At 52.3% G+C, this 26,925-nt stretch overlaps 1 protein-coding gene across 2 annotated transcripts; it reads right to left on the minus strand.

Moving 5' to 3' along the window:
• Positions 1-2,346: 2,346 nt before the first annotated feature.
• GPR156 (G protein-coupled receptor 156) lies at positions 2,347-26,639 on the minus strand. 2 transcript variants are annotated; one of them, XM_059838087.1, is made up of 12 exons: positions 26,513-26,639; positions 19,587-19,701; positions 18,322-18,465; positions 18,071-18,210; positions 15,312-15,448; positions 12,981-13,116; positions 12,002-12,112; positions 10,827-10,952; positions 10,295-10,390; positions 7,334-7,570; positions 5,002-5,160; positions 2,347-4,445 (listed from the first exon to the last, which is right to left on the minus strand). In XM_059838087.1, exons 4-12 carry the CDS (start codon positions 18,173-18,175, stop codon positions 3,264-3,266), a joined length of 2,289 nt encoding a protein of 762 aa, XP_059694070.1. In that variant the 5' UTR covers positions 18,176-18,210; positions 18,322-18,465; positions 19,587-19,701; positions 26,513-26,639; the 3' UTR covers positions 2,347-3,263. The 2 variants fall into 2 exon arrangements, with proteins under 2 accessions (XP_059694070.1, XP_059694072.1); XM_059838089.1 differs by lacking the exon at positions 19,587-19,701 and having other exon boundaries at positions 26,513-26,632.
• Positions 26,640-26,925: the final 286 nt, after the last annotated feature.

Genomic DNA, 26,925 nt, shown 5'->3' on the forward strand with positions numbered 1-26,925 from the left:
ACATTCCAAGGTGAATGTGCTCCAGCAGCCTCAATACACAATCTTCATGAGAGAAAGAAACTCTTGGAACCATGTGGCAGTGTCCCCTGCACTTGCTCAGCCAGGTGTGTGCAGGGATCGATCAGGTCCATAGGGCATGATCGTGTCATGTAGCAGAAAGTCCCTGCAGTTAACATCAACCACTAAGCCATCCACAGTTCTCCTGCCATGCCAGGATCCACAGTTCTTTTGATGGTATTTTTTCCCTGTCTCTGTGGAGTTCCCCAAGCACTTTCTGCCTGAGCACAAGGCCAGCAATCAGGATGCAGCTTACACTGATAGCTTTGGTGCCTCACAAGTGGCTGCAAGCGCAGACCCTGGGGTCACAGCAGCAGCTGGCAATTCAGCAGTGCAGAGCTGGAGGCAGAGGCCAAGAAGACAGCCCTGAAAAACCAGACAAGGGAAGAGATAAGGCCTGGTTTCTTGGCTCAGGAGAGCAACACTGCTCAGGAGGAGAGTGCTTCTCCACAGCCCTCATGGATACCAGACTCAAGGAAGACTTTTCTGGAGTTTCTTCCAGACCTGTGGAGGTCATGTACAGATGTGGGTGCTCCCTCATCTCCTCAAAACCTGCAGCAAGGCTGTCTGGAGTCATAGGACCCCTGACTTCTGCTCTCCACTCTGCCATAGGAATGTCCCCCCACAAATGTGGCACCACTGTGTCCAGGAATTGCACGGTCTGGTTACTGTGCAATCCCTGGACACAGTGGACACCAGAAGGTTCTCTCTCCTGCAGTACTTTCAAATACTCATTATTTTTCATAACTGCACCTAGTATCAAACACCAGAGCAAGAAGTTCCCAGAGATCCCAGCTGCTAATGCCAACATGAGGCAGTAGGGAAACCTCCACACCAACGGAGAGCACTCCCATGCTGGAGAGCCTGTCATAATCCCTCTCTGCCATAGCTAACAAAGCTCTTTTCATTTTTTTTTCCTTTTCTTTTTTTTAACTAGGCAGCTGAATCACAATCAATTTTTTTATTTCCTAAGCAGTGGCAGGATGACGGGGTAACAGAGGCAGACTGAGCCATGGCAGGTGGTTGTGGCACAAGAGCCTCAAGGCTTCCTTGCCTTCCTGCCTCTTGCCAAGGCTCACCAGGCAGGCATGGAGAGAGATCTCATCCTGGCTCTGACGTGACTCTTCCCCTAAACAAGGAAAGGGCCCAAAACTGAACTCAAGATTGGAGGTGTGACCTCACCAGTGCTGAATACAGGGGGATGATCACTGCCCTGGTCCTGCTGGGCACACTATTTATGACACAAACCACAGTGCTCTTGGCCTTCTTAGTAGGTGCATCCACAGGCTACGCAGTTTTCAGGTGGTGACTGCTGGTCACTGCACAGAAAAGCAAGGACCTCAAATTCCAGCAGTGAATTTCCACACAAACCCTAGGTTCAAAGTCCTCTGGAGGGTTTTTCTGCCTTCGCCAGTGGAATTAAAAGTTAATTTTTATATCAGCCACTGCCAGGTGGGTTCATGGTTGATCTTTTTTTCTTTGACTGTGCTGCAGTATTTCCCAGCCCCAGAGCAAAGTGTTATTCTAAACACGTTTGGGGGTGGGGAGAGGTTTTGACCCATATTTAACAGGGTCCCTAGAGCGTGCTTGTCTCCCCCCCTTGTCCCAGCGTGGCAGTGCCGTGGGATGTACTTGGTGTTTGCCGGCACACCCGGCGTGGCAGCAGCAGCACCTGCTGCGAGCGCTGCAGAACTGCAGGCGTCTGGAAGGCCACGGGGACAGACAGATCCCGAGTCCCACTGCAGGGAGCTGCCGGGCTCCCGGGTTTGCACACGCAGGGGACCCTCCCAGTCAGTGCAATTCTCCCACGCCAGAGCCATAAGTGCTGAGACAAAACTGAAAGAGAACGGTTTCTATTAGCAAAAAAGTGACACAAAAAAAAAAAAAAAAAAAAAAAAAAAAAAAAAAAGGATTACACTGTCTGGGGTGTTTCCATTTTAAAAGCAAACAGGGGCTGTGGGAATATTGTTCCTCATAAGATTACTGAGTTTTATGATTTGCCGTACATGCAAGCTTGGAAAACTGCAGAGGCAACGGGGAAAAAAGGGTGACACCAATGAAGGAGTGAAGGGAGAGAAAAGTGAGGGATTTCACCATCATGAAGGGTAATGGAGAGGGGCAGTGCTAACATGCTTTGTTCAAAACCAGCTCTGGGATTCCTCTGATACCTGCTTTTTTAATCAAGCCTTTCTCCAGAAGGTTTAGATTGCACTGGGCATCAGGTCTCAGCATCCTGAACTCCTGTGGAGGCAACGATAAGCTCAAATGCCATGATAAATATCCCAAAAAGGCAGACACACTGGATTTACTGTTCTTGGTGTTTCTAAGATAAAAATTAAACAGAGCATATTAATTTAAACAAACCTTATTCCAGACTATATCATCCATACAAACACAGACAGAAGGGCACAAGACCCAGAAATGAACATAAAAAAAGAAACCCCTTTCCAGATCCTCCTTTACAATGGCTAGCTTGTCTTTCAGCTCTGACCTGAGGCTTACCTACAATGATGCACCTGAAGAACACAAAATGCACCTCCACAGACATCACAGACTCCATTTTCTTGTTCAGATGCTACAAAAAAACCCCCACCAAAACCCAAAAGTTTGCTGTGCACCCTCCATTCCAAAGTCCTTGTTTTGCCTGGAAGAAGCACACCCCAGGTGCATGGCAGCCTGCAACTGCTTCTGGCATGTCTCCCATCCCCAGCTGGGGGTGATGCCAGTGGGATGCTCTGCTTGGGCAGCCTCGGGGGAAGGAGTCCTCTGTCGCTCCGTATGGAGAGGTGTGCAAGAAGCCATGGTTGTTTCTGAGGCAGGATGCTGCTCCTTGCCAGAGCAAATCACGCAGGTCTAACAGGGAAAGCTCTCTGAGGAGATGGAGTCTGGGCTCTCACAGACTCCCAGCCCCGGTTTCTCCACTGCTGGCACCAGGATGGACAGAACTGCCGGCTACCTGTGGGACACAGGCAGCTGCCCAGAGTAGCCAGGGCAAGGCCACCGCCACCTCCCTGAGTGCTGCCAAGCCCCTCTCAGCCAAACTCAGGCTGCAGTCACAGCTGACACTGCAAATCAGAATGGGGCAAGTCCCCAAATTCCACAACAAGGCACATTTCCCAGAGGGATGTGTGACTTTAGCATTGCAGAAAACATGCAGTGTTTTGGGGGTGGGAGGGCGCTTGCCTTTTGGGCAGGGGTGGTCCCAGTCACACAAAAGTGGGTTTCAGATCCTCTTTGAAATTCACCACAGGCTGGGGCCTGCCGTGGTGCTCTGTTTGGTGATCCTCACAGTCACTGGGCTCTGTGTCCGTGTCCGTGCTGCTGCTGTCCAGGGAGCCACGCGGGCTCTGGAAGCAAACCTCGCAGCAGGGTCGGTGGCAGCCATGAAACACCTCCTCAGAGCTGCTGCTGCTGGAGTCAGAGTCTGGGTAATAGTACAGCGAGCGCAGGGAGGGCTCCGCGGGGCCCCTCGGGGTGCCCTGCCGCCGCCGCCGCTCCTGCGGGATGCACGATGAAGCACCCTGGGACTCGGGCCATGCCTGCCACCCCTCTGGCTGGAGGCTGGCCTCCCTCGGGATGGCTGCAGGGGATGGTGCTGGGCCGTGAAGGAGCCCTCTGCCAGCCATGTCCCCTCCCTTTCCCAGGGAGTTTTGTGCTGACTCCCCACGGCCCCAGCTGCCCACCTCCTTCACCCTGCAGCTGGCATGAGGGGATAGGTGTCCAGGGAAGCGTGTGGAGGCAGGGGGCAATGGGATCCTCCGTTGATGCCTTGCCAGATAGGGGCTGAGGGGTGTGTGGATGCCTGGGTAGCCCTCCTGGCCCACCCGTGTTTCTCCCTGCTCGCCTGAGGTGCCCCGGTTGCCAAGTGGGGGTCCTGCAGATAAGACTGGGCTGTAGTTTTTGCCATCCAGGCTTAACTCTTGCAAGATTTCCCACAGCTTCTCACTGTTTACATAGTTGATTTTGGGGGACGACTCCCAGGCTACACCAGCTGAGTTGTCCTGGCCTGGCAGCTGCTCCGGAGGCTGCCCCTGCCCTGCAGGTGTGCCACACTCCTGGACATCTTTCAGGCCATGTTCAATGCTGTCCCCTCCATTAAAAAGCATCACCTGAGTGCAAATGGGCTCCTGGGTTGCATGTTTCTGGAGGGCCTGAGCATTGCTGCCAGGAGGTGATGTACCCAGCAAACAGGGGGGCTGCCACCCATCCCCCTCTGGATCCAGGGGGCAACAGTCCCCTAGTGCATCCCCAGGCTGCCCTGAGCTCCAGGTGCAGGGAGCTGCTGGCAGCACACGGGGGTCGCAGCCGCTCTCCACAGACATCAGCCTCATCAGCTTCTCCTTGGCGCTGCTCACTTGCTCCTGCAGGCTTTCGATCACGGCGTTTTTCTGTGTCAAACAAATAAGCCTGTCAAGTGTGGGGCGGGCAGAGAGGAGGAAAACGCTGCCAATTTGGAAGCAGGCACTGCCTGAAAACAAATCACCCCTCACTGCGTGGCAAGAGCCACACAAGCAGCATGTGTGACCTCAGCCTCCCCTGCAGCCCCCCCGATGTATATGTGGGAAGGGGCTCACTGGGCAGGCAGCTCTTCAGGCTGGGGTGTTCCTGCCCATGCAGTGCAGGTGATGGAGCAGGAGGCTGGGGGCTTTTTCAGGAGGCTGAGACAGAGCATCTCCCCTCTAAATTAACCATGTTTGACAAGGCTGTGGGAACCAGGCTCTCTTGTGCTCCTCCCTACAGAATTCTTTTAAGCCCTCCAAATTATGCCTAAATTGTGGTGGAGTTTGACAAAACAAAGCAGCTCTTCCCCTCAGGAAGGAAGAGGGTGGTGAGGGATCACCAGTGTGGACAGGGGTGTAAAAAGGGCTTCCCACTCTGCAAAGCCTTCAGCCCACAAAAGGGAAAGGGGGAAGCTGGAGGAGGGGGGCTGGCAGAGCCCCGTACCTCGGTGAGCAGTCGCTTCATAGAGTTTTTCTCCCCTATGAGCTGGTAGAGCTGCTCCTCGCTGTACACTGAGCGGCAGCTCCTGCTCGGGCTGGTGAAATATTTTGCCATGTGGCTCATGGTTTGGCTTTCCTCTTCAAAGGCTTTCCACTGCTTGAGCTGGGGAGTAAAAGAGGGTGTTATCCACAGAGCCCCAGCCGACACAGCGGGAGGCAGGCACAGCTCAAGCGCGAAGGAGACAAAGGGATGGAGAGGGGAAGACAAAGGCAGGGTGGAGCAGAAACAGCCAGCCAGAGATGGCTGGGCGAGGGGCTGCAGTGTCACTCGGAGCCTCCCACCCATCTGAGCCCTACCCTGTTCCTGGCTCCAGCTTTTAATGCATGAGAGGGTCAGTGCCTGGCTGCACTGAGACTGCTGAGCACACTGTAAAAGCCCCCTCCCTCTTCTCCCCACTCTCTGACTCCATGACAGACAAAGACAGTGTCATGCCTGCCCCCTTATCCCTGAATCACTGGTGACAAGCTGAAAACCAGCAATGTTTAGTATCCATTTTCTAATCTAGTGTCTGCCTGGAAGCCTTGTGCAGCCCAGCTCCAGCTGTTTATTGATCTCAGATGAGCTATAGAAAAGCAAGCCCATTAGGAAAAACAAGGTAATGAATTAAAAGATCCAAGTTAAATAAAATGTTTAAGGGCCCCAGGCTCCCAAAGAAAAATGGTACAGACAGAGTGAAAGTACAGCTCATCAGCTTCTCTACCCTCAGTCCAAGAGACCTGGTGCTCCAGCAGGCCTGGAGCTCACCAGAGGAGGTTTGGATCCTTGCTCCCAAAGGCTGCTTATCTAAGGGCTTGGGGCTCTGCAGTTACACTGCCTCAAGAGGCAGGAGGGGACCTCTGGAAATCATCCCAAGTGCCCTGCTCAAGCAATGTCAGAGGGAGCAGCATGCTCACAACTGTGTCCAACTGGGCCTTGAGTATCTCCAAGGATGGAGACTCCACAGCCTCTCTGGACATTCTGCTCCAGTGCTTTACAACCTTCACAGAAAAAACTCCAGCCTTTTCCTCATGTTTAAACAGAATTTCCTGTGTTTCAGTTTGTGCCCATTGTCCCCTGTCCTGTCAGTGGATACCACTGAGAAGAGCCTCGCTGCCCCTTCCCTATTCCACCCCCACCGATATTTATATGCATTGCCAAGATCCCCTGAGCCCTCCCTTGCACAGATGTACTTTCCTCAGCTTCACCTCTTCCTCCCTTTCTCACCTCATGTCCTTGAGCCCAAACATCCCTCCAAACATTCAAATAAGTAAATAGCTGTTTCCTTTCCCTGTAACAATGGGAGCATTATTCCTATTAATGTGGTGGCCAGGCACACCAGGCTGCTCCTGGAGGACACAGGAAGCAGAAGTGCCTCACCTCACCACAAAAGGCTTCCTTTAAACACCTCCACCTCCTCCTCCTCGCTTGTGGCAAACCCCAGCTTCCTTCTCCAGAAGTGCAGAGGAGGACAGCCTCCCCTGGGGACCACCAGCAGCAAAGAAGTCTCTGAGAGTGGCTGGGCCACCTGGATGGTCTGTGCCTGGCTCCATTGCTGCCAGCGGCAGAAGCTCCTGGTGCAAGTGGGCATGTGAGGCATGAGGAAAGGACAACTTCACAAAGGACACATCCCACCACCTGCATGGAGCAGGAGGAGGAGGCCAGTGGCTGCCTTGCCTCATGTGTGCTGTCTGCGTGGCTGTCACCTGTGGCACGTTCCTGCAGGGGGGTTTCTGAGCAGCAGTGCTGCACTCCTTGGAGACTTTCCAGGACATAAAGGGGACAAGGAACAAGAAAACTGGAGACGGACATTTTACAAGGACACTGTGATAGGACAAAGGAGAATGCCTTTAAACTGAAAAGAGGGTAGTTTAGATTAGATACAAGGAAGAAATTTTTCACTGTGACAGTGGTGAGACCGTGGATCAGGCTTGCCCAGGGAAGTTGTGGATAGCCCAATCCCTGGAAACGTTTAAGGTCAGTCTGAATGGCACTTTGAGCAGCCTGGTCTGGTGGAAGCTTCCCTGCCCTCAGCAGGGGTGTTGGAACTAGATGATCTTTAGCTTCCTTCCAATACAAACACTTCTGTGATTCTTTGAGACTCAGGGAACTTGCTTGGGGAAGCAGAACCACCAGGGTGGGGTGGGGTAGGGCTTGGAGAACAAGCTGTGCAGGTGACTCCAAACATTTGGGGGAAAAAAGCAGGAAAGTGAGTGCATTGACACCCACGGCTGCTGTTGTTAAACTCTGAAAATGTGCCCATTTCCAGCCAAGTGACAGGACAGAGGTGGCAGCATACCTGTGGGACAAAGATGAAGCAGTTGATCGTGGTTGTACATACAAAGATGCCTCCAGAGGTAAAGCCAAACAACAAATTGTGCCAAGCACGGAAGAAACGGTGAACTAAGCAGATGGTACCAGCAGCCAGGAAAACGAGGTTGACCCCGACGATGAGTGTCAAGGACTGGTTCACTGGTGAGGAGCTGACGTTGTCGGTCAGACCGGCCAAGTAAGTCCCGTATAGCAGTAGGATACTCTGGAAACAGAAAAAAGAGGTTTCCAGAGTGTGGAAAATTACAGCCTGATGGTGTCAACCCCCATGTCGCACCAAGCCCGGTGAGCTCAGATCACGCTCAGCGCAATCCTAATTAATGCTCTTTGATCTATAATGCAGACCTGGAGCGTGCAGTGGTGACGCTGCGGCAAACGCCCGGCACGCTGCTGCAGGCCAGGAGTGGGGCTGGGGACACAGGGCAGGACTGAGTGCCCTGGTGGGCACGGGGGGTCCCAGCCAAAGGGTGTGAAAAGCCAAGAGTCAGAGGTCAGCAGGTGCTGCCACAGAGCAGGGGACGGCTGCGAGAAATTGTGAAAACCACCCCTTGAGCAGCCTGGAGCAGGAGAAGCAAAGGCAGACAAACAGGAAGCGGGGGTCCCTGCAGGGATGCAGTGGTGGGTGCCATCAAGGAGCAACAGCATACCTCTGAAGGAGCAGGAAAGATATCCAGAAGGAATTCAAAGAAGGTGGCAAAGAGACACGGAGGTTTAGACTGGAGGGAAGAGGATGTACTTGGTACCTCTTTAAATAGCAATAATCCAGGAAACTACCAGGTGCAATTCTTTTCCCTTCCCTTAGCTGTTTCCTGACTCCAGCGGCAGGGAAGGGCGCTATAGAAGTGCTCTGTATACAGAGGCTCTCCCTCCCCCCAAGTAGATCAGTTGTTTCAGAGCAGGCTGTCTCACCACCCTCCTCCTCAAGGGTCTCATGCATGCATTTTGCCAGTGTGCTCAGGATAAAAATACCCAGCAGGATAAGCCTCTCCTTCCCTAGGTGACACTAGCAGGAAACACCAAGAATTTTTTGCCTGCCTCCATAGAGCTGAGCATGGTCTGCCTTCAGGATCATTTGGAAATACCATCTAACAAAGTCCCAGCTCCTGCAAGGACCTGGAATACGGGGAATGTGACCTACATTATTCCTGTGCTCCCCAGTGTAAGCCTTTTACTAGGTGTCATTGTTATTTGGGCATCAAGAAGTGCTTTGCGACACGAGATGCAGATGTTTTTTAGACCCTTCTGAACCCCTCTGTGCTGTGCCTGGTTGATGACTGTGATGGCCACTGCCAGGGTTAAGGTCTGGAGGGACACAAGCAAGGGAGGCTCATGTCCAGATCTCTGGTGAGACTCCCAACTTCAAAGCAGCATGAGGTCTCAGGGTGGAGTTGTAAGAGTGAAACCTGCCTTGCTGGGAACTGGGCTGGTGCCTGACCCTGCTTTGTAGAATCTGCACTGGATTATAACCGTGTCCACCATGGGGCACCTCCAAACAGCCCAAAGGCAAGGCAACCCCTAATCCCTGAGCAGGAAAAACCCAGCACCAAAGTCCCATTTAAATTCATACAGTCTATCTGGGACACAGACAACAGTGCTGCCGTCTCCTAAACTAGGACTCTCAGTGGCTTGTTTGTTTGTTTGTTTGTTTTAAACTTGAGCAGAGGACTTTGCTTCTAATTCCAGGCATGTCCTTGGTAAGTCATTTCTGTTCATTGCTCTGTGCCAGTAAAACCAGGATAATACACTGAGTGTCTTCCCAAAGGGCTGAGCACATTAATGCTGTGGATGCTAAGAAGCGCTATGTATGCAGAGATAAAGCCTACACTCACATTAGTGTAAATCAAGACTAACTCCAGAGAAATCACCAAGGAAATACTCCATGACCCCCAGCAAGCAGAAAGGAACAGGGCCAGATTCAACACAACATTAAAAAGATTACCTGGAACTGATTATGGGGATGTTTTCTTTCCAAAAGGATTTTGTAAGGGCTGTAGGCAGAGACATTACCTCTCTAAACCCTAACACAAACTGCAGACAAAATCAGAGGTGGAGACACAGCACTGAAAGCCCAGGTAATGCCTACATTCCCTAACACCAGAGGACTTTTAAGGACTTTGAAATTAGGTGCAGAAGGATTTGGCTGTGTTGTGAGGTCCCTTTCTGCTCTTTTCCCTATGATTCTGTGTAGATGGTCAGTGAGTATTGAATTACAGTGAATCACAAAGAAAGTGCCTGTGCTGCACGCAGAGATTAAGCCATTCCCAAAAAAAGGCTGTGATCTCACAAGCTTCATCAACATCAGCTTTCTGAAATGTGTCCAGCCTCTGCCATACCAGAGACACATGAGACCACAGATAATTACAGTGATAATTATACCGACATAGTTACATCAGTATAACTAACACTGCTGGAAGAAGACTGGCCATGTGCAGGGATTCACCAGTGAAAGTACACCTCAGAGGTATAATTAACACGATAAGCATCCTGCAAAGGTGGGGACCAAGCACTTGTCATCAGCACCTCCTTGGTTTGAAGTCACAGGACACAGGGATTGAGCCACCTTGGCAGTAGCCATTCACTGGAGTCTTTAGGGAAGGAGTGTGACATAAAGACCAGGAAGATGTTGGGTTTCAAGTAGTGAGAAGAAGCTCAGGGGGTTGCCGGGAGAGATCTTGAGATTTTATATGTGCACAGTGTACATAAAGGAGATGGTGAAGCAAAGAGAAAGCATCTAGCAGGGCTTTCACCCTTCCCAAGATGGGAAGGGCTGGAAATAGGAAGGCTTATGAGATGAACAGGAGTAGCCAGGATCTGCAATGGGCATGTAGCTTGGGAGGGCAGCGAAATGACAAATGCTGCAAAACAGTTTAGGCTGAAAGGCAGGGAGGAGGTGAGATTCAATGCACAAAGCAGTCAAGAGGTTACATACCTTAAACCCTAAAATGAGAACGAGCCAAAGATCGGAATAGAGCGATGCACAGGACTGCACCCGGCTCACGGAGCACGTCATGCCTTTCTCTGTTGCCTACAAGGCAAGGCAAAGGCAGAAGTGAAGGCTGCAGCCTGACACAGACCAATGGGAAGAAGCTGGTCTCCTCTGTAAATTTCTGAAAGGAGAGGCCAAAGCTGGTGCTACCAGGGGCAGAGTCTTAAAGCGAGAAGATTTTGGCCTTCTGCTGCCTACAGGGCTGGTTAAACATTTCTCTAAAGCAGATTGCCTTGGAGCCTTCCTGTATCATGCAGGTGATCTGCATAGACCTGGAAATTTTGCAGTGGACTCTTGCCTCTGTAGTAGACCAGACATAAACCAAATCCAGAGTGCCCAGAACGCTTTCTGCCTCGTTTTTCTTTCTGTTGTTTCTCAAAGACCACCTCCAAATGCCTGGCCACCCATTAACTCTGTTCACAGAGCTCAGATAGGACACAGCAAAATCCCACACCGCCCCTCCTCATCCTTTTACCCGCAGTGAGACGCTGAGGCTTCGGAAGCACTGGACTGGGTCAGAGAACACCCAGGTCAAGAGCAAGACAGTGTCTGCCAGCACCAACGCTGCCACCATCGCCAGCAACTGCAGGTCTTTGATAATCTGCAAACATGCAAGAAGCAAAACTTACTATGGGGAAGGAATGGACACCAATGACCTCCATCCCCTTGGGTCCCTTTCTGTTGTTTCTTTCCAGTGACACATCTATTCTTCTACTTCGCCCAGAGAAGTGTCCAGCGCCTACATTTGAGATGGCCACAAGATCTCTGTCTTCAACTCCCAAATTCTTGGAAATGTAAACAGGCTTGAGACCAGGTATAAACCCTGCCTGATGGTGTGGATAGCAGGTAAATGCTATGACAGAAAACAGTTCTTCCAAAACAAGACTATCATCCCTTATGACCATATCACCAGCAGAGACAAAAAGGGCAGAGAAAAACACCTGGTAGGAGCATCATTTTGCAAGTTTAACACAGATCCCAGGGTGAAACAGGAGTCCTTGCTGATACCCAGTTCCCTTGCAAACTCTCTTGTCCCATCTTTCATCTGAGACCTACTTTTTTCACTGCTGGAAAGTGACCACTGAAAGTTGTAAGTGCACTTTTTTGTGCACAGATTTTCCATTTCCCTCCCAGTTTCTGAATCCTCATCCTTAAGTGCTGCAGAGGAGAGCCCAGCGCTCCCTTCCTGCCTTCAAGAGCAGAACGGATCCATCTGCAGATGGCCCTAGATAAGATGCTTTTGAGGACACCTGGTTTATGTTCATCCCACAAAAACAGCTGATTGTTTTTGTGGGATGAAAACAGACCTGAACACAAACATTGGTGTGTAGCGTAATGAAGGCATGTGGCCAATGTAAAATGAGAACACTGCGTGGTGATGGGGCTGGGATTCCACTGGGGAAGAGGCAGCCTGGCAGGGCACCCACTTGCCTGTAGAGTGGAAAAGCTCCTACCTCATTGTGCAGGAATAAATGAAGGGCCCATGCCCAGCCAGGTGTGAAACCAGACCTGTGATTGCGCCATCCATCCCTTACATGTGCCAGTTTCATCTGCTATCCCACGTTGGTTTGGGACTTGCTGGCGTTTGCCCGTTTGCCCTCCATGGAAAGTCTGTCTTCCCCCTTCCCACCTCAGAGGCTGGGTACTCACCACCCGCTTGTCAGGCACCCGCTGGGTGAACACCTTGTAGAGCCGCCAGCTCTTCCCCAGGACAGGGCCGAACACCAGGGAGGTCCCCACGCACAGCAGGCACAGCCTCACCTGCCAGGGGTCAGAGCGAGGGGGCTGAAAGGGGCTCGCAGGGACACCACACACCCTCCCAGCCTGGGGTGCAGTAAGGATGGCTGAAGAAGACAGCAAAAGAACAGAAGTCTTCTGACTTCTGGAGGGTGATACCAGATACTAGAAAGCTGACTACAAGGTGAAATAAATTCAAAGGCAAGTACTCCTCAGTAGGCATGCCTGCTGCCTATCTTTCTCTGCCTATCTAGAGACTCTCATTGGAAAGGCAGGCAGGGAGAGACAGCAGCTTGTGAGCAGCAGGGGCATAGAAAGTCCCAGCACCCATAAATCACTTGCTGGCACTTCCATTAATTATCCTCAACCCAGTGGCTGAGCAGGATGCAGGGTGTGCTCCATCCCACTCTCCTACACGGGTGCATGCCCAGTCCTCAGTCTGGCAGGGTGGCTGCCTCAGACCAGGACATGGGGGCTCATCACACAGGTGAGTGTTTTGATGAAGATCTGCTCTGCAGCCAAAAAAACTCACCCACAGTCTCACAGCACCTGTGCTGTTCAGGCAGTGGTGGCTGTGTGGAGGATCCCATCTCCCTTTGTGCTCCCCTCTGCCTGCTGCAGTTCTACAAGCCCAGCAGCCTGCCTGCCTGCAGGACCTCTCCCCCAGGGACCTCAGTGCAGACGTGGTTTACAAAACAGCAAAGGCCATTCAGACAGAAAGTGTCTGGCTGCCTTTTGTGTATGTGAAAGCCACAGCCCAGCTGAGCAACATGGTGGTGACAGGCTGTGGCTGGGACAGAGCATGTACAGGTGACAGCTGGCTGGGAGAGAGCACGTACAAACAGGCCTGTACATGAGTCAAGGTGCCCATCCCAGCAAAACCCCCGCTCACCTGAATTAGCTTTTCCATTGAGTCTCCAGATGGCAGGCTCTGCTCCTGAATCCCAAAGAGGTAAGCACTTGTGTAAGTCAAGCCACTGCCCAGCAGGGTCACAATGTTGAGATTGGGGCTGGACATCTTCACAATCCTCCAGGAAACAAAGTAGGGGATTTGGTGACAGTTACTGAGCATCATGACCTGGCAGCACAGGGGTGAGGTCCCCTCACAGGGATGATGATGGTCACAAGGAATGCTGACACACTGTCTACCCCCAGCCGGTGCTGTTCACCACTACTCCAAAAGCTCAGCCATTACTCCATGGTCCCATCCTCTCTCCTTTCTTGCTGGAGTGCTTCACAATCCTTCAAGTATTCATTTAGCCCTATGCCAACACTTCTGCTGCAGAGGGACAGAGGTGGAAAACCACACCAATGCAGCCCAGGGTGACAGTCCCTAGCAGTAAGCTTTAGGTGCAAGAGCTACATGTGCCTCCAGGAACAGGCCCTTCCCACTGCTCCTTCTTCTGAGAGATATCTCCACACTTAGCACAGGAAGCTGCCAGCAATGTTCAGGTTACAGTCTCCCCTCTGTAATTTCACCTCATCACTCATAATCCTGTAACTGTATTCAGGGAGGGGAGAATCAACCCACTGATCTCTTATGACCTGTCACCCTTCCCCAGCCAGCCTACTGAGTGAAAGTTGCACCTCCTGCCACCCTCCCCAATTGCTCTGCCCCTTCGACCTGCTGCCAAGTCATTACTTTTCTCCCTCCTTGAGCTCCTTCCTAGCTTGCTGTCTTGCAGTCAGAAAGCCTGGGGTTCAACTTGTCTCTCTCCCTCCCTGCCTTCCTCACCATGTCTCAGCCCTTGGAGAAAGATATTCACCAGCTCATGCTGTCAGCTGCAGCTGAGAAAGGTCTCCTCTGCCCTCCCAGGTTCAGGAGGCAGACCAGTATTTATTTACCGCAGAGCAAATAAATAACAGACATTCATTACAGCACGTTCCAAGAACATAAATTCAAGTGGCCACTGAACTCAACACCACTCAGTAAATGAAGTGCTTCAGACTGGGATGCAGTTGGGATGCAGGTCATGCAGCTGCTGCAGTGCAGCAGGCACGGGGCTCTCAACACAAACCCTTATGGGCAGGACCCTCCCGACTGCACCGTGGTTGTCAGGAGCACTAAATTCCTTAAAGCGACCAGAGAAGTCCAACAACATCAGTGCAGGCTGCACTCAGATGTACACCTCTGTGCGAAACAATGGCACAGGGAGAGCAAAGGCTTCACCAGGTGAAGCCTGGGAGAGGGATGTATCCCTGGAGGAAGAAGCAGCCGAAATACTAAGGGGCCAATGAGGCTGAGGAGAAGGTGTCGAAGAGGCAGCAGAGACATCCAGAATTGCTGAGGAAGGGTCAGCACTGACTGAGACAGGTTGAGCTATGAGGAACTGCTGAGCCTTCTGCTGGATTTATGCTGCCTTCAGAGGAGCAGGACTTTTTATCTCCTCTGTGCAGACTGAACAACACCAAAAAAAGTCTACACTTCACTACCAGCTTCTCTCAGTAATGGAGATCATGTTCTCCACCAATACGAGCAACCACCAAGAGCAAAAAGGGTTATCAAGATCTTCAAAGTAGGAGTGGCCCAACAGCAGGAAGGACATGGCACACTGTGGGGAGTATGATGGCCTTGCTATGGAGCTGTGCTGCTCAGAGCAATGCTCTCAAGCATGTGGAGCAGAATTGAGCTCTCATTTTACCCACTCTTGTTGATGGTTTTATTGAGTAGCACCTGGATGAGACCATGCAGCACGGTCTGTGCCAGAGGACACCCACAAAGTCATAGAATCGTTAAGGTTGGAAAGACTTCCAAGATCATCAAGTGCAACCTTTGACCAAACACCACTATGAGAACTAAACCACAACACTAAGTGCCACATCCAGTATTGAACACTTCCAGAGATGGTTATTCCACCACCTCCCTGGGCAGACTGTTCAAATGCTTGACAACCTTTTTGGTGAAAAAATTATTGCTGGTGACCAACCTGAACCTCCCCTGATGCATTTCCTGAGGCTATTTCCTTTCATCCTGTCTACAACTCCCTGCCTTGGGGAGCAAAGGAGCAGTCCAAACTGTCTCCACCAGTGATCAAAACTCTGTGTGATGGAAGAAGCTGCGACATCCCTGGCATTGCCCTTTCTTGCCCTGTGCTGCTGCTCCTTCAGGCTTACACCCTCCTGATCCTTAGCTGGTCATCAGCTCAGAGCTTGGTCCTGAAAGAGCCAGACTCTGCTACTCCAGCTCAGGGGAAACCGCCCAGGAGAAGAGGGATGCCCTTACCTGTTTTTCCTGAAGCGAATAGTGAAGATGAAAAAGAAGAGTGCTAGCAGGACTCCTCCAGTCAGGAATGTCCACACAACTCCCAGGAGACCAGCAGAGAAGGATGGGGTGCTCTTCATACTGCGGTCAAACGATGTCTGCAGGAAGCAAAGGGGATAAGGAAGAAGACGACATTGCTGGGGCTCTTAGCAAAGAAGGTTCTTACTCCAGCATGATCCCTCCCACAGTTATCCTGTTCAGCCAGAAACCCCAGATCCCAGTAAGGAGACGCTCCGGCACCAGACGAAGTCCTGCAGGTAGGGCCACTGAGATGTGTGTGGACAGGACATGTCCTCTGACACTTGCTGAGTGTTCAGGAGGACACGGCAGTCCAGGAGCCCTCTTCTCATGGCCAACTAGCCAAATCCATAATGAAGATGTACAAGTGATTCATAAATCTCAGGCAGCCCTGCCTCTGAGACACGGGAACAGGGACACTGATTCTCCACTGTCCTCTGGAAAGAAATCTTTGGAAAAAGACCCCGTGGTGCCCCAGTTGGTACATGCTTCTTTAGATGCTTTTTGGCTCCCACCCTTACCCCTCGCCACAGCAGACAACTGATCAGCTGGAGGACGTGACTGGGAGCCAGCAGCAGAGCTGCCAGTCGGTGCAGGAGCACAGCAAAGGGAGTGTGACAGTGTTTTTCAGAGGTGGTGACACACTGAGCTGGAATCCACCAGTCTCCCAGACGGATGGAAACTAACTTGGTCCCAGGCAGGCATCAGCTGAGAACTGGCTTTTGAGGGACACTCTCAAAGCGGGTATGATGGAGGCACCTCTCTCCTTCCACACAAACCACCTTATGGGTTTAAATCTCCATTTAAAATAATCTCTGCTATCTCCTTATTAACATAAAACGGATAAAATGATCCCATGTGAAATAAGAAACCTACTTCCGCTGCTGATCTAAAATGCTCCAGCATTTTTAACAGGGTGTGCACGTGTGGGTTACCAACTTCTTTTTCCTTAAAAAAGCATCACTTTTATTAAAGTGCTGGCACATCCCCTTTAAGGGGGGTGGGAGGAGAATGAGGTTTGAGCTGGGATCACACACCTCCTCACTAACTTCTTTAGAGCCAAGTCTTTTCTCAGGTATTCCCATATCCAATTTCTATTGCAGAAGACTACTTTTCCTGACAGTTGACATTGCCCCAAACTCCCAATTTTTACTTCAAGGTCTGAGCTGTTTCTGCTTCCAACCTCGCTAGAAATAAATCTTCAGGCAGAAGAAAGGCATTTGTTTAGAGCCAATGCCTCATGTCCCTCTTCCCCAGCTAGGCTTCATCTCCTCTGGGTGACCAAGAACAACGCACAGCTTGCAGAATTAAAGCCATGACATAATTCTTGACACAAAAACGTGTCACTGCCACACGAGCACAGCTGATCTGCAGGCTCCTGGCAGCTCACATGCTGGAGGCACGCTGGTCACAGGGCTACTGGAAAAGGCAAACCCCTGCCTGGGAGAGACATCCAACTGCGAGCTGCTGCTGCTGGGATACAGCTGCGTGCACATCTCAGCTTTGCTTTGCAGCAGCCTGGAAGGATCCCTGGGGGGATCCTCATCTCCCCCCTGAAAACCGCGTTGCCCCTCTTCCCTCTTGCTGTTCCCTGGGGAGTCTTTTGCCTCTCTGGGAAATGAAGACCACACCAGATGGTGACGATGGTCAGCCAGCTCAGTGCCCTGCTTACACCAGGACTCTGTGTGAAAACCCCATCATTAAGCACACATGAGGCCCATCCTCCCCCCTGCCTGGAGCTGACAGGGCTGGTGCAAGGCTGTAATGCCATTCTATTTCTGTGTCCTGCCCGCTCGAACCCAAGGGTAACGCCTGGCTTTTGCCACTGAGGTGAGCAGGGCAAACTCAGCATTCTGGGGCTTCTGCATTTCACTCCCAGATGCACCCACCAACAAAATCTTTTCACCTCTGGCTGCTGTCAAAAGTATTACTGCACCCTATTCCCAGCAACCACCTAGGGATCAGAAACACCCCTACGATCTCCACTTTTTCTCTCCTACACACCCTCCCACCTGACTGCTGTTGCCCTGGATGTTGATGCTACTTGAAGTTGATGGAGCGCTTTGCTGGCTGCTGAGCGCAGTAAATCCTGGTCCTGGCAGGGGGAATATTAATTGTAAGCCGGCTGCCAGAGCCAGAGGAGCCAAGCAGCTTACAGTCTTTTAATTAAAGGCCCATGGTCGTGCAGGACGTGATGGAAAGCCGAGTGGGCCAAGCCTCGCTGCTCAATCCAGCAGCCCCACGTGGTGCCAGCTGCAATTGAGTGCATCCCAGTGTCATTTCTACTGCCTTACTGATGGAGGGGGGAAGGTACCACTTATTACAGAGGATGACTTTTAATTAAATCCTGCTCTACTCATATTTGAAAAGCACTTTGAAGTTAGAGGGGACAGGAAAGGTCAAGGGGAGATGGGGCCATTGCAGGCCAATCCTGAGCAGCTGGCTGACACATGGGAGGGCTGCTTGACATGACTTGGCTGCCATGGATGCTTTCCCCCTTTCTGGATAACTGCTGGGTGTCACCTAGACTGGGAGTGTCTTGTCTGTCAACCAGGTGACAGTGTGCTGCTTTCAGCTGGACTGGGATTGCTTGGCAGCTGCAACCCCCTCTTCATCCCTTCCCCAGATCTACTTCTGCAGAGCAAACCTCATGCCCCAGAGCACTCCCCTGCACCCGTACATCCCAGTGCATCCATACATACCACTGTCACAGTGCAGAGCTCCTGCAGGGCTCGCTGCTGCTGCTCCTGGCTGCCAAAACTGGAGCTGCCATCGCAGAGCTCAGAGCAGTTGAATCCCGGCTCCATAGCACATCCTCAGCCGTCATCCAGCCGTACCTTTGCTGCTGGAAGGATGAGCATTGGCTTTCGCCAGCAAGAAGAAACCTTTGGCACACACCACATCCCCCCTGCCAGCAGAGAAGGGTCTGTGGACAGCCTGGGGCTGAGCTTACCCAAACTGATGTGATGCACGTCCAGAGCCAGGACAAGGAGTGCCCCTCGCCAGTGTCCCTTGGGTGTCCTCTGCAGCAAGGAAGTCAGCTCGGGACCAGGGCTCCCATGGAGCACGATGGCAACCCCAGCACTGCTACACCACCCTGCAAAACAACACCTGTGGAGGGTCACAGTGGCCCCCAGCCCCTATATCCCAGGTGGGAGCTGAAATGAGGTGCTGTGCTGGTCCAAGAAGGAACATGGCACCCTGGCCCCGCTGCATCTTTTCTTTGCCAATGCATTTTCCTACACTGGCGCAATTTCAGGGTCATTTTGCAAGCACCCTCCTTGAGCTGGCAGTGACTGCTGGTTTCAAGGAACATCCCTTTCTTCCAGCAGAGAACCAGCCAGTGAAGACAACAACAAACAGCAACAAGTGCTGCCATCGCTTACCAGGACCTACACCCAGGCCTGGGTGAGCAGAGGAAAAGGTGCCTGAACGCAGTGTTTTGGCTGACTGGGCCCGAGATGCAGCCTGGCCATTTGAAGAGCTGGCTGTTTATTAAGGAGATGGAGAAGCCTGACACCTCCATGCTCTCCCTCCCTCCCTCCCTCCCTCCCTCCCAGTGCTCGGGCTGCCAGGTATTGTCCCTGCCTGCTCCTGCTCCCTTTGCACCACCTTTGCCTCTGTTCCCCTTTTCATTTCTCTTTTTGGTGTGGATTTTAATAGGCCTCATTACCATTTTAGACATGAGGTCATACTTATCCTCAAGCATCCTTACTCAATTACCATTGTCACCAGGTTTAATTAGCTTCCAGCACACGACCATAAGCGAGTCTCCCGTCGTTAGCAGCTGGGGAGGAGGCACAACAGCTTGCTCCCTATTTGCTCCTAACAACAGGTGGGAGGGAAAAATTATCCCTATCAAGCTCCTCGGTGCTGCTCCCTGGCTGAGCATCCCCTGTACCTGGCCAGTGCTCCAACCTTCCCTGCTGCTGCTCCTGACACTTTGATGCCCTCTCCTTCCAAGTCCTTTCTTTGGAAAAACTCCTGTCATTATGTGAGCAAAGAAAGAGTAAATTAAAAAGTCAAGGTCACCAGGACCTGGTCTGAAACTTGATGCTTGTCATGGAGCATAATCGCGATTCAAATGCCAGAAAAGCTACTGGTGTTTTTCTCAGCTTGAGTGTAGACTGATTTTTCAGCTTTAGAGTAGTTGCTTACAAGTCCCAGCCCAAGCACATCAAGCTAAGTGGTCTACTTGTCCAAAATTAGCAGACCCACCTCTGAAGTAATAACCCCAGCTCTCCTGCCGGCAGAAGCCTTCAGGTACTGCAGGTCCGGGCACCGTCCTGCCCCTGCCAGAACTTCCGCCAGCGTGAGATCAGCTCGCTGTGTCCTACAAACACAGTATCACACATCAGCCAGAGTGAAGATTTTACACACATGGTGTGTAAAGATGTGTTTTTCAAGAATGCTGAAGCCACTCAGCTCCATCAAGCCTCGTTCTCTCTAGCTTCTGGCAAACCATGGTTTCTCGTCTGCAGCAGGCTCATCCTCTGGGAGTTTTCATGCCCTCCATAGCTCAGGCTGAGGGACTGGACAAGAGCCATGGGTGCAGGAGATATCCAGCTGCTGCAGTGAATGCCAGGATTGCTACAATGCTGGAAGCGCAGTGGAGAGGAGGAGACAGGCTTCAGCTGAACAATTCAGAGACCAATGGACAGTGGGGAGGAACTGGGTGGGGATGGGGGTAGGAGAGGGGCACTGAACCTTTGATGCTGAGAAGACCTGAAGGTGAGCACTGCCCAGCCTCCAAGGGACTCAGCTCCTCCCCATGTCCCCAGGTGGGTTTAAAGACAAAAAGCCCTATAACTCCTTGTAACCTTCTGCCATGTCAGAGGGGGAATACACCTGCAGGTGGACCACTACCAAGGCTGGCATGAGGCCAGCAGGCACAGCCTTCCTGTGGCTCACAAATGGAGGTGTTACCACAAGGAGCACCAGTTGAGCCCTCATCCACCCAGGAGGCCACCCCTTGGAGGAGGGCAGAAGCCCCTTGGGGTCTCCCCAGCCCCCACCCCCACATTCTGCAAACGGCTCCCACACAAAGCTGGGAACAAGCCGAGGCTAATTAGTGTTCATTAGTATGCAACAAAGCAAGCACCAGTGCAGTTGCCACTGAAAGGCAACAGGCATTTCCAGCCCAGCTCCTGCCTCTTGTGAGAGCTGGCAGCAATGCTCCTCTGTAGCATGGAGAGGATCCAAGGGAGACCAGCACTTTGGGGGGTCACTGACCTCAGGGTGAGGCTGGGCAATGGTTGTCAAGACAGACAACAACACAGGTAAAACCCCACATCCTTAAAATGTAAGGGTCTGTTGAGAGCAGAGGGTTGTGGGGTTTGGTTTTCTGGGGGTGTTTTTAGGATTAAAATGCCAAGCAATTCTAATTGATCACTTCCAGAGCAGAATCACAGAATGGCTTGGGTTGGAAGGGACCCGAGAGCTCTGCTTGCCTCGCTCTGCTCTTGGTCTCTGTGGCCTTGCACCTGCTGGCTGGCTGGGACACGGTGCAGAGTATTTGGCCACAGAGGAGCACTGGCTTGCACGCAGACATGATCCAAAAAGACAAAAGTCAACAGGGAAAAAATGACCGGACCACATGAAAAATATTAGCACCATCATCTTCTCAGATAAAAGAGAAGCACTGACTGCTAGAAATAGTATTTGAATAAAAGCAATTTGTGGTCACCACAATGGTTGATCTCCAGGCCTGGAAAACCTGTTTCCTTAGATCTGTCAAGACCCAGGAATAGTTAGCATTAAATCATTTAGGTTGGAAAAGAGCTCTTAGATCATCAAGTCCAACAATTAACCCAGCACTGCCAACCCCTCCACTAAACCATGTCCTCAAGCATGGTATCTACATGTTTGTTGAACACTTCAAGGGACAGATGCAGAATCATAGAACACTAAGGTTGGAAAACACCTCAAAAACCACTGAGTCCAATATCTAACAATGCTTAGTAACTGTAGACTAAGGCATAAATAGCCCTCAAAAGAGATGCAGCTGATGTCATCTAAAGGCACATCTTGACTCTCTCAAAGTTTCTTCTTCCCTTTCAAAACATTTCTTTTGGGAAAAAAAACAGATGAAAAAACCCTTTTAAGAAGATGAAAAATTGGTGCAGCATGTATAGACCCAGAGCAGGCAGAATGAACTTTTCACCCCAACAGGTTCATTTTGATGTAGTGTTGAAAGAGAAGCTTCTTCCCAAGGGTGACATTGCTGCTCAGTGAATCAAAAGGTGCAAAACCAAAGATGTCAAATCACAGACAACAGAACAGTCGCATTCAGAAATGTGTCAGTCTTCATGAGCTCTGCAATCCTGTCTGGTCACACCAGCCCTGACAGAGAAATGGTACATGCACACCTCTTCAAGGAGAACATCTGGAGAAACACCTGCTGAGAAGAACTTTTGGGAAGGCGGCTCTGTGGCCAGAGGCAGAGAAGAACAAGTGGGGAGAAGGAGCAACGTGCAAAGGGCAGAGCCACTCCTGCTGCCTCAGGAGGGGAGCAGGAGACCTCGGCTCACCCACGATGGGGCTGTACTGCTACTGCCAGTCCTGGTGGGAGATGGAGCTCTGCTGGTGCGGAGCAGCCTCAGCTGACAGGACACCAGGCCGCACACTGACAGTGGGAAATCAGCTGGATAACTGTTCCGGCAACGTGAACACCGCGGGATGGGGTTTTGCAATTCAAAATCTGGTGCTTCCGAGTCAGGCTCCTGCTTTTTCCTTCTGCTCTTCTTGTCCAACAAGATCCCTTCTAGTCTGGCCTGAGAAACCTGCAATATTGCCATCCCCAAGGTGATCAAAAAAAGTCACAAGCCAGACTTACTGCAACACCCCCCCGCAATGAACCTACTTAAAAACTGTGAGTTAAAACACACAGCATATCTGAAGATTATTTTTAATTTATATTTAAAACTTCGGCACCTACACTTTCATGCTTTTCCCTGCAAACAGAAAAGGAAAAAGAAAGAAAACCAAGAAACCCATCACATCATCCTAAAACCTGGGTTACAAAGGCTCAATCCCCAGGAACACTGGGGAGCTACAAAGTTGTCACCCTTCTTCTCACGGTCTGTCCTGTGCTCATGCTTCATTCTGCTCCAGTCCCTGGGATTTCCAGAGTCACTTCCAGGCCCCTCAGATATTTTCATACCTAAGAGATAGACAGCAAGCTCAGTGAGAATAACCACCAGGAGCTGCAGGACCCTCAGCACACAAAGGAGGGAGATGCAGGACAAGGTGCTTCTGACTCTGCGTGCATGGGGAGCTCGCTGTGTGACTGAAACCTGACATTTTGTGTTGACTGAAGCTAGGTGAGATTTTCAAGCCTCCTATCATTTTGGAAAGCATGTCCCAATATCATGAAGGCAATAACTTCTGAATGTTGATCTTGCTGCTCATCTGTCCACTGTAGCTCCCTCAGCTTGGGAGGATGGCACAAGGTTGGCACATTTAGCCCGACCTCTAGACTTTTTAACTTTGTAAGTGCAGGCTGAATATCTACCTGGCTTTTTTCAGTTCTGTGGTTTACATTTTGAATTAAAGAAACCTTAATGCACAAAAAAACCCCCAAAAAAATCACATTACTTTTTTTGAACCACCACACAGTCCTGCAAGGAGCTGACTCACACTTCTCCCACTAAGGAGCTGATAAGGCTTTTAACTCTCTAACCATAATTGCTATACAATGACAGGCATGTGAGAAACAAAGACAGAATAGATTGGAGATGCTCAAAGGAAGGAAAATTACGAGGGAATACCAAGAGGCATAGGGAGCATGCCACACATGAGGCCAATAAGACCAGAGTTGATGGGGAGGTACACCAAATCCTTGGAGCTGCCAAGGAGCAACTTTATACCACTCAAAGATCTGAGCCCTCCCTCATGTCCAGCTGCAGCAGCTGCTGAGCAGCACGTGGATGAAATGAGCAGAAATCTCCAGGTTTCTGTCTTCCTAAAGTGGCTGGGAATCCAGGGGTCGGGACCCCACTGTCCCTCGTGCTGAGCTCATCCCTGCTTGGCCAGGTGTCCTGGCAGGCTCCTCACACAGAGCCAGGTGACAGCAGAAACGCCAGCAAAGTCCTTCCAGCCGAATTTTAGTGACACCACGGTACCCCCAGGTGGAAGCTCACCTTCCTGCAGCCAGTGAGAGATGCAGTGGGATCTCTGCTGCGAGACAGCAGCCTCATCACTTGGGGCTGAGGAGGGCACAGCTGCTTCCCCCAGAAACAGGCAGAGGGCATACCCCAAGCACCCCTCTGAGAAGGAAGGAGAGGTGCTGCTCCCACGCCCAAGCCTCTGCCCACAGCAGCTGTGCTGCATGGACAGGAAGGACACACAGAGGCTTTTCACCGCTTTGGGAAAAATCCTGGGTTTTCTTCACTCCATTTCATTTATTAGTGGGAGACCACACCTGTAGGTGTAGTTCTGCCTCCATGGGACAACCTCTCTGCTCATTCCCAAGCCCTGAGTCAGGAAGGTCTCCATCCCAAGTGCTGGGCATGTGGCAGATGACCTGGAAGTGGGATGGCAGGGGTTACCTCTCCAGAAACACACAGCCAACTTCATGCTAAACGGCACCTTCACCACGAAGAGACAGAAGTGGCCAGGGCTGGCTACAGGGCCAAACTGCGTGGCCACCATGCCCCCAGCATCGCAGCTCCTGCCTGCCACACTGCCAGGCACAGCCAAAGAGAAGCAATGTTGGAGGTGTGCAAATATCCCCAAGCATCTGCTTCACAAGTTCCTCTGGTAGTTGCTGCAAGCAAACCATAAGCCCCCCCACCATCTGCCAGGCTGGTCAATCCTGAATCCCTGCCATGGATCACACCCACATCCCTGCCCCGGAGAGGCTGGCACCTTGTCACAGGACAAGGAGACTGCAGGACTCCACTGTGGCTGTGTGACACACTTTTCCACCAGGATGCTGATTCAAGGCGCTGTGACTGGTGCAGCATTACCAGGTCTCAGGGCTCTGTGCCCATTCCTGGTGCCTCTGTTGTCTTTATACCTGCTCCCATCCATCCACGGGCCTCAGAAACCCACCCTTTCCCAGGCCATTCCCATCAATTGCTGCTACCTTCTCCTTTGGGCATGTGCTCCAATACGCTGCTCTGAGGCACAGCTCAGCCCCAAGCACTACTGCTGGAGGCTCCAACATCTCTTCCTTCCACCAGCTCCCTCTGCCTTTGGGGTGTTAGCACCAGCCTAACAAACAGGAACATGCTAAACAGCCTTACAGGAAGGTGTAGCCTGCGATTTTTTTCTGTCTTAACTGTACCACCTTTAGAGAGCCAGCATGAATAAGAGGTAAGAAAGCCTGATGATTTAGAATTTTGATTTACAAGGGAGATCTACCTTGTGGTTGAGGTGTGTATGACTTAATTAAAAGCAGAAGCTCACTCCCACTGAAGCTGTTTGCTGCCGAGCTATCAAATGCAGAGGAGGAAGAGACCTCAGGAGGAATATTTCCATTATGTTTCACATTAAGCATATGCCTTCAAGAGCTCTCCCTTTCCAAAGCTGGCAGAAAGCTGCAGCTGCTCCTTCATGCAATCAGACACCATCCCCTCACAGCCCAGCACACCTGTGTTTTCACAAACAGGGCTAGGATGGCCAGGCTGCAAAGCCACACAACCCCAAGCATGGGGACAGCTTCTAGCCCTAACAAGGTCAGCAGGTTTTTTTCTCTATTTTACTTTTTTTTCCTTTGAAATCTGGCAGGACTTTGGAAATCAAGTGACACATTTAGTCCTTAAAGAGGCAGGCAAACAGAGCACTACAGCTCTTTCACCTTACCCCTGATGACCAAGCAGCAGGGAATATTTTCCCCTAGGAGACAGATTTGACTTAAGGCTCTGAAAGCCAGAGATGTCCACGGCTCCTCTGGCTGCCCTCCCGGGTACCACAGGCTGCCAAACTGCACCCAGTGCTGCCCTGCTCAGGCTTCTAGTCTCCCTGCTGGGCAAAACAAGCCCCCCACCAAGGGCCAGGGCCACATCAAGGTTTCCATGAGGTCTGCCAGCCTGGCTCCCTGCAGACAGCAGTGAGGCTTGCTCAGGGGTAGAGAGGGGCAGCTCTGAAACGGGAGGCACAACCAGACCCGTGTGGAAAGTGCTGCTTGTAAACTGTGTCAGCACAGGGTCTGCAGGAAGAGCGGAGTAGTGCCCTGGCAGCAGGTGGGTGAGGGGATGTGGCAGCTCTGCCAAGGCTGCATTAGAAATGCCAGCTGCAACTCAACACTGGCAGCTCCCTGTTACCAGGATCTGGTTCCCTTGGCCTCCTCCCTGCCCCTCTGAGGATGCAGAGCACGTGTGGGGCAGCGGAAAATCCAGCTCTGGGTCCATGAGCCACCCTTCCCTGAGAGATGACCAAGTCCCTGAGAGTTGTGTCATGCTCAACTCTGGCAGCCAAGGAGAAGCCAACAAGCTGGCTCCTAGAGTTTCCTGAGGTGGGTGGGGGTCTCACCCCTTAGCAGCGTTGTGAATCCAGGGCACAGGGTCCCCCTCTCTCCCTCTCCAACCAGCAGGCTGCTGCACTGTGGAGTTGGTTACAACTTTTCTTCCCCTTATTTTGAACTCCGAAAGGCACATGGCTCGCCCAGGTAATAGCAGTTTGGTTAGCACAAATTGACCTAGCGCTGCAGCTTCACATCTTTGCATCCTGCAAGGCAGCCCTTTCCCATCGCCAGGTGCTGGCAGGTTCCCGCTCCCACAGGCGCCTCCCGGGGGCTGCCTGGAACCTTTGGGACGGTATTTTCTGGGGAGCTACAAAACACCGGCCCCAGCCCGCCCCGTTTCGAGCTCAGGGATGCACTCCGGGCACAGCCAAGCCAGCGAAGGGCGAACGAGGAGCTCTGCATTGCCCAGAATCGCGCCCCGAGCACGGCTCCGTGCTGCAGGCGGGAGCGCTCGGGGGCTGCCAGCTCATCCCGCGGCCTCGCCGCGCTGGGGTCCCGCGGGCTGTGGGCAAAGCGGCACAAAGGGCAGCAAAACCACCAAAGCCAACAGCGTCAGGGCAGGAAAGCAACTCGGGAGGTAAGCTGGGCGCCCTCGTCTCATCCATCCCGCTCCAGCCCCAACCACGGCTGCCGGCCCCTCTCTACCCACACCGCGCCCGGCGGAGCCCCGACCCACCTGCGGGGACGGCACCCGTACCCGGGGTGCCAACCTGCGGGAGCCTGCGGGAACCTGCGGGAGCCTGGCAGGAGCGGCGCACCCGGGCCGGAGCAGCCCCGCAGCCGCGGCGGGACGCGGAGCTCGGCGCCGGCGGCCGCCCCTCAGCGCCCGGCTCCGCCCGGCCCGGCCCGGCCTGGCGGGGGCGGGCGGGGCCCGGGAGGCCGCGCTCCTCCCGCCGGGGCGGCGGCGCCGGCCCCGCTCCCGTCTGTCCAGGGACAAAACTTTTCGGCAGCGGGGAAAAAGCCCGGGGGCTGGGGCTGGCCCGGCAGGGCTGGACCCCGTTTCACGCCGGCGGCTCCTCCAGACAAGAGCGGCATCGAACCCTCCCCAGAACCCCGCGGAGCCGGGAGAGCGGGACCCCCGGCACAGCC

Source organism: Haemorhous mexicanus, chromosome 2, assembly GCF_027477595.1.
Source record: "Haemorhous mexicanus isolate bHaeMex1 chromosome 2, bHaeMex1.pri, whole genome shotgun sequence".
NCBI lineage: Eukaryota > Metazoa > Chordata > Aves > Passeriformes > Fringillidae > Haemorhous > Haemorhous mexicanus.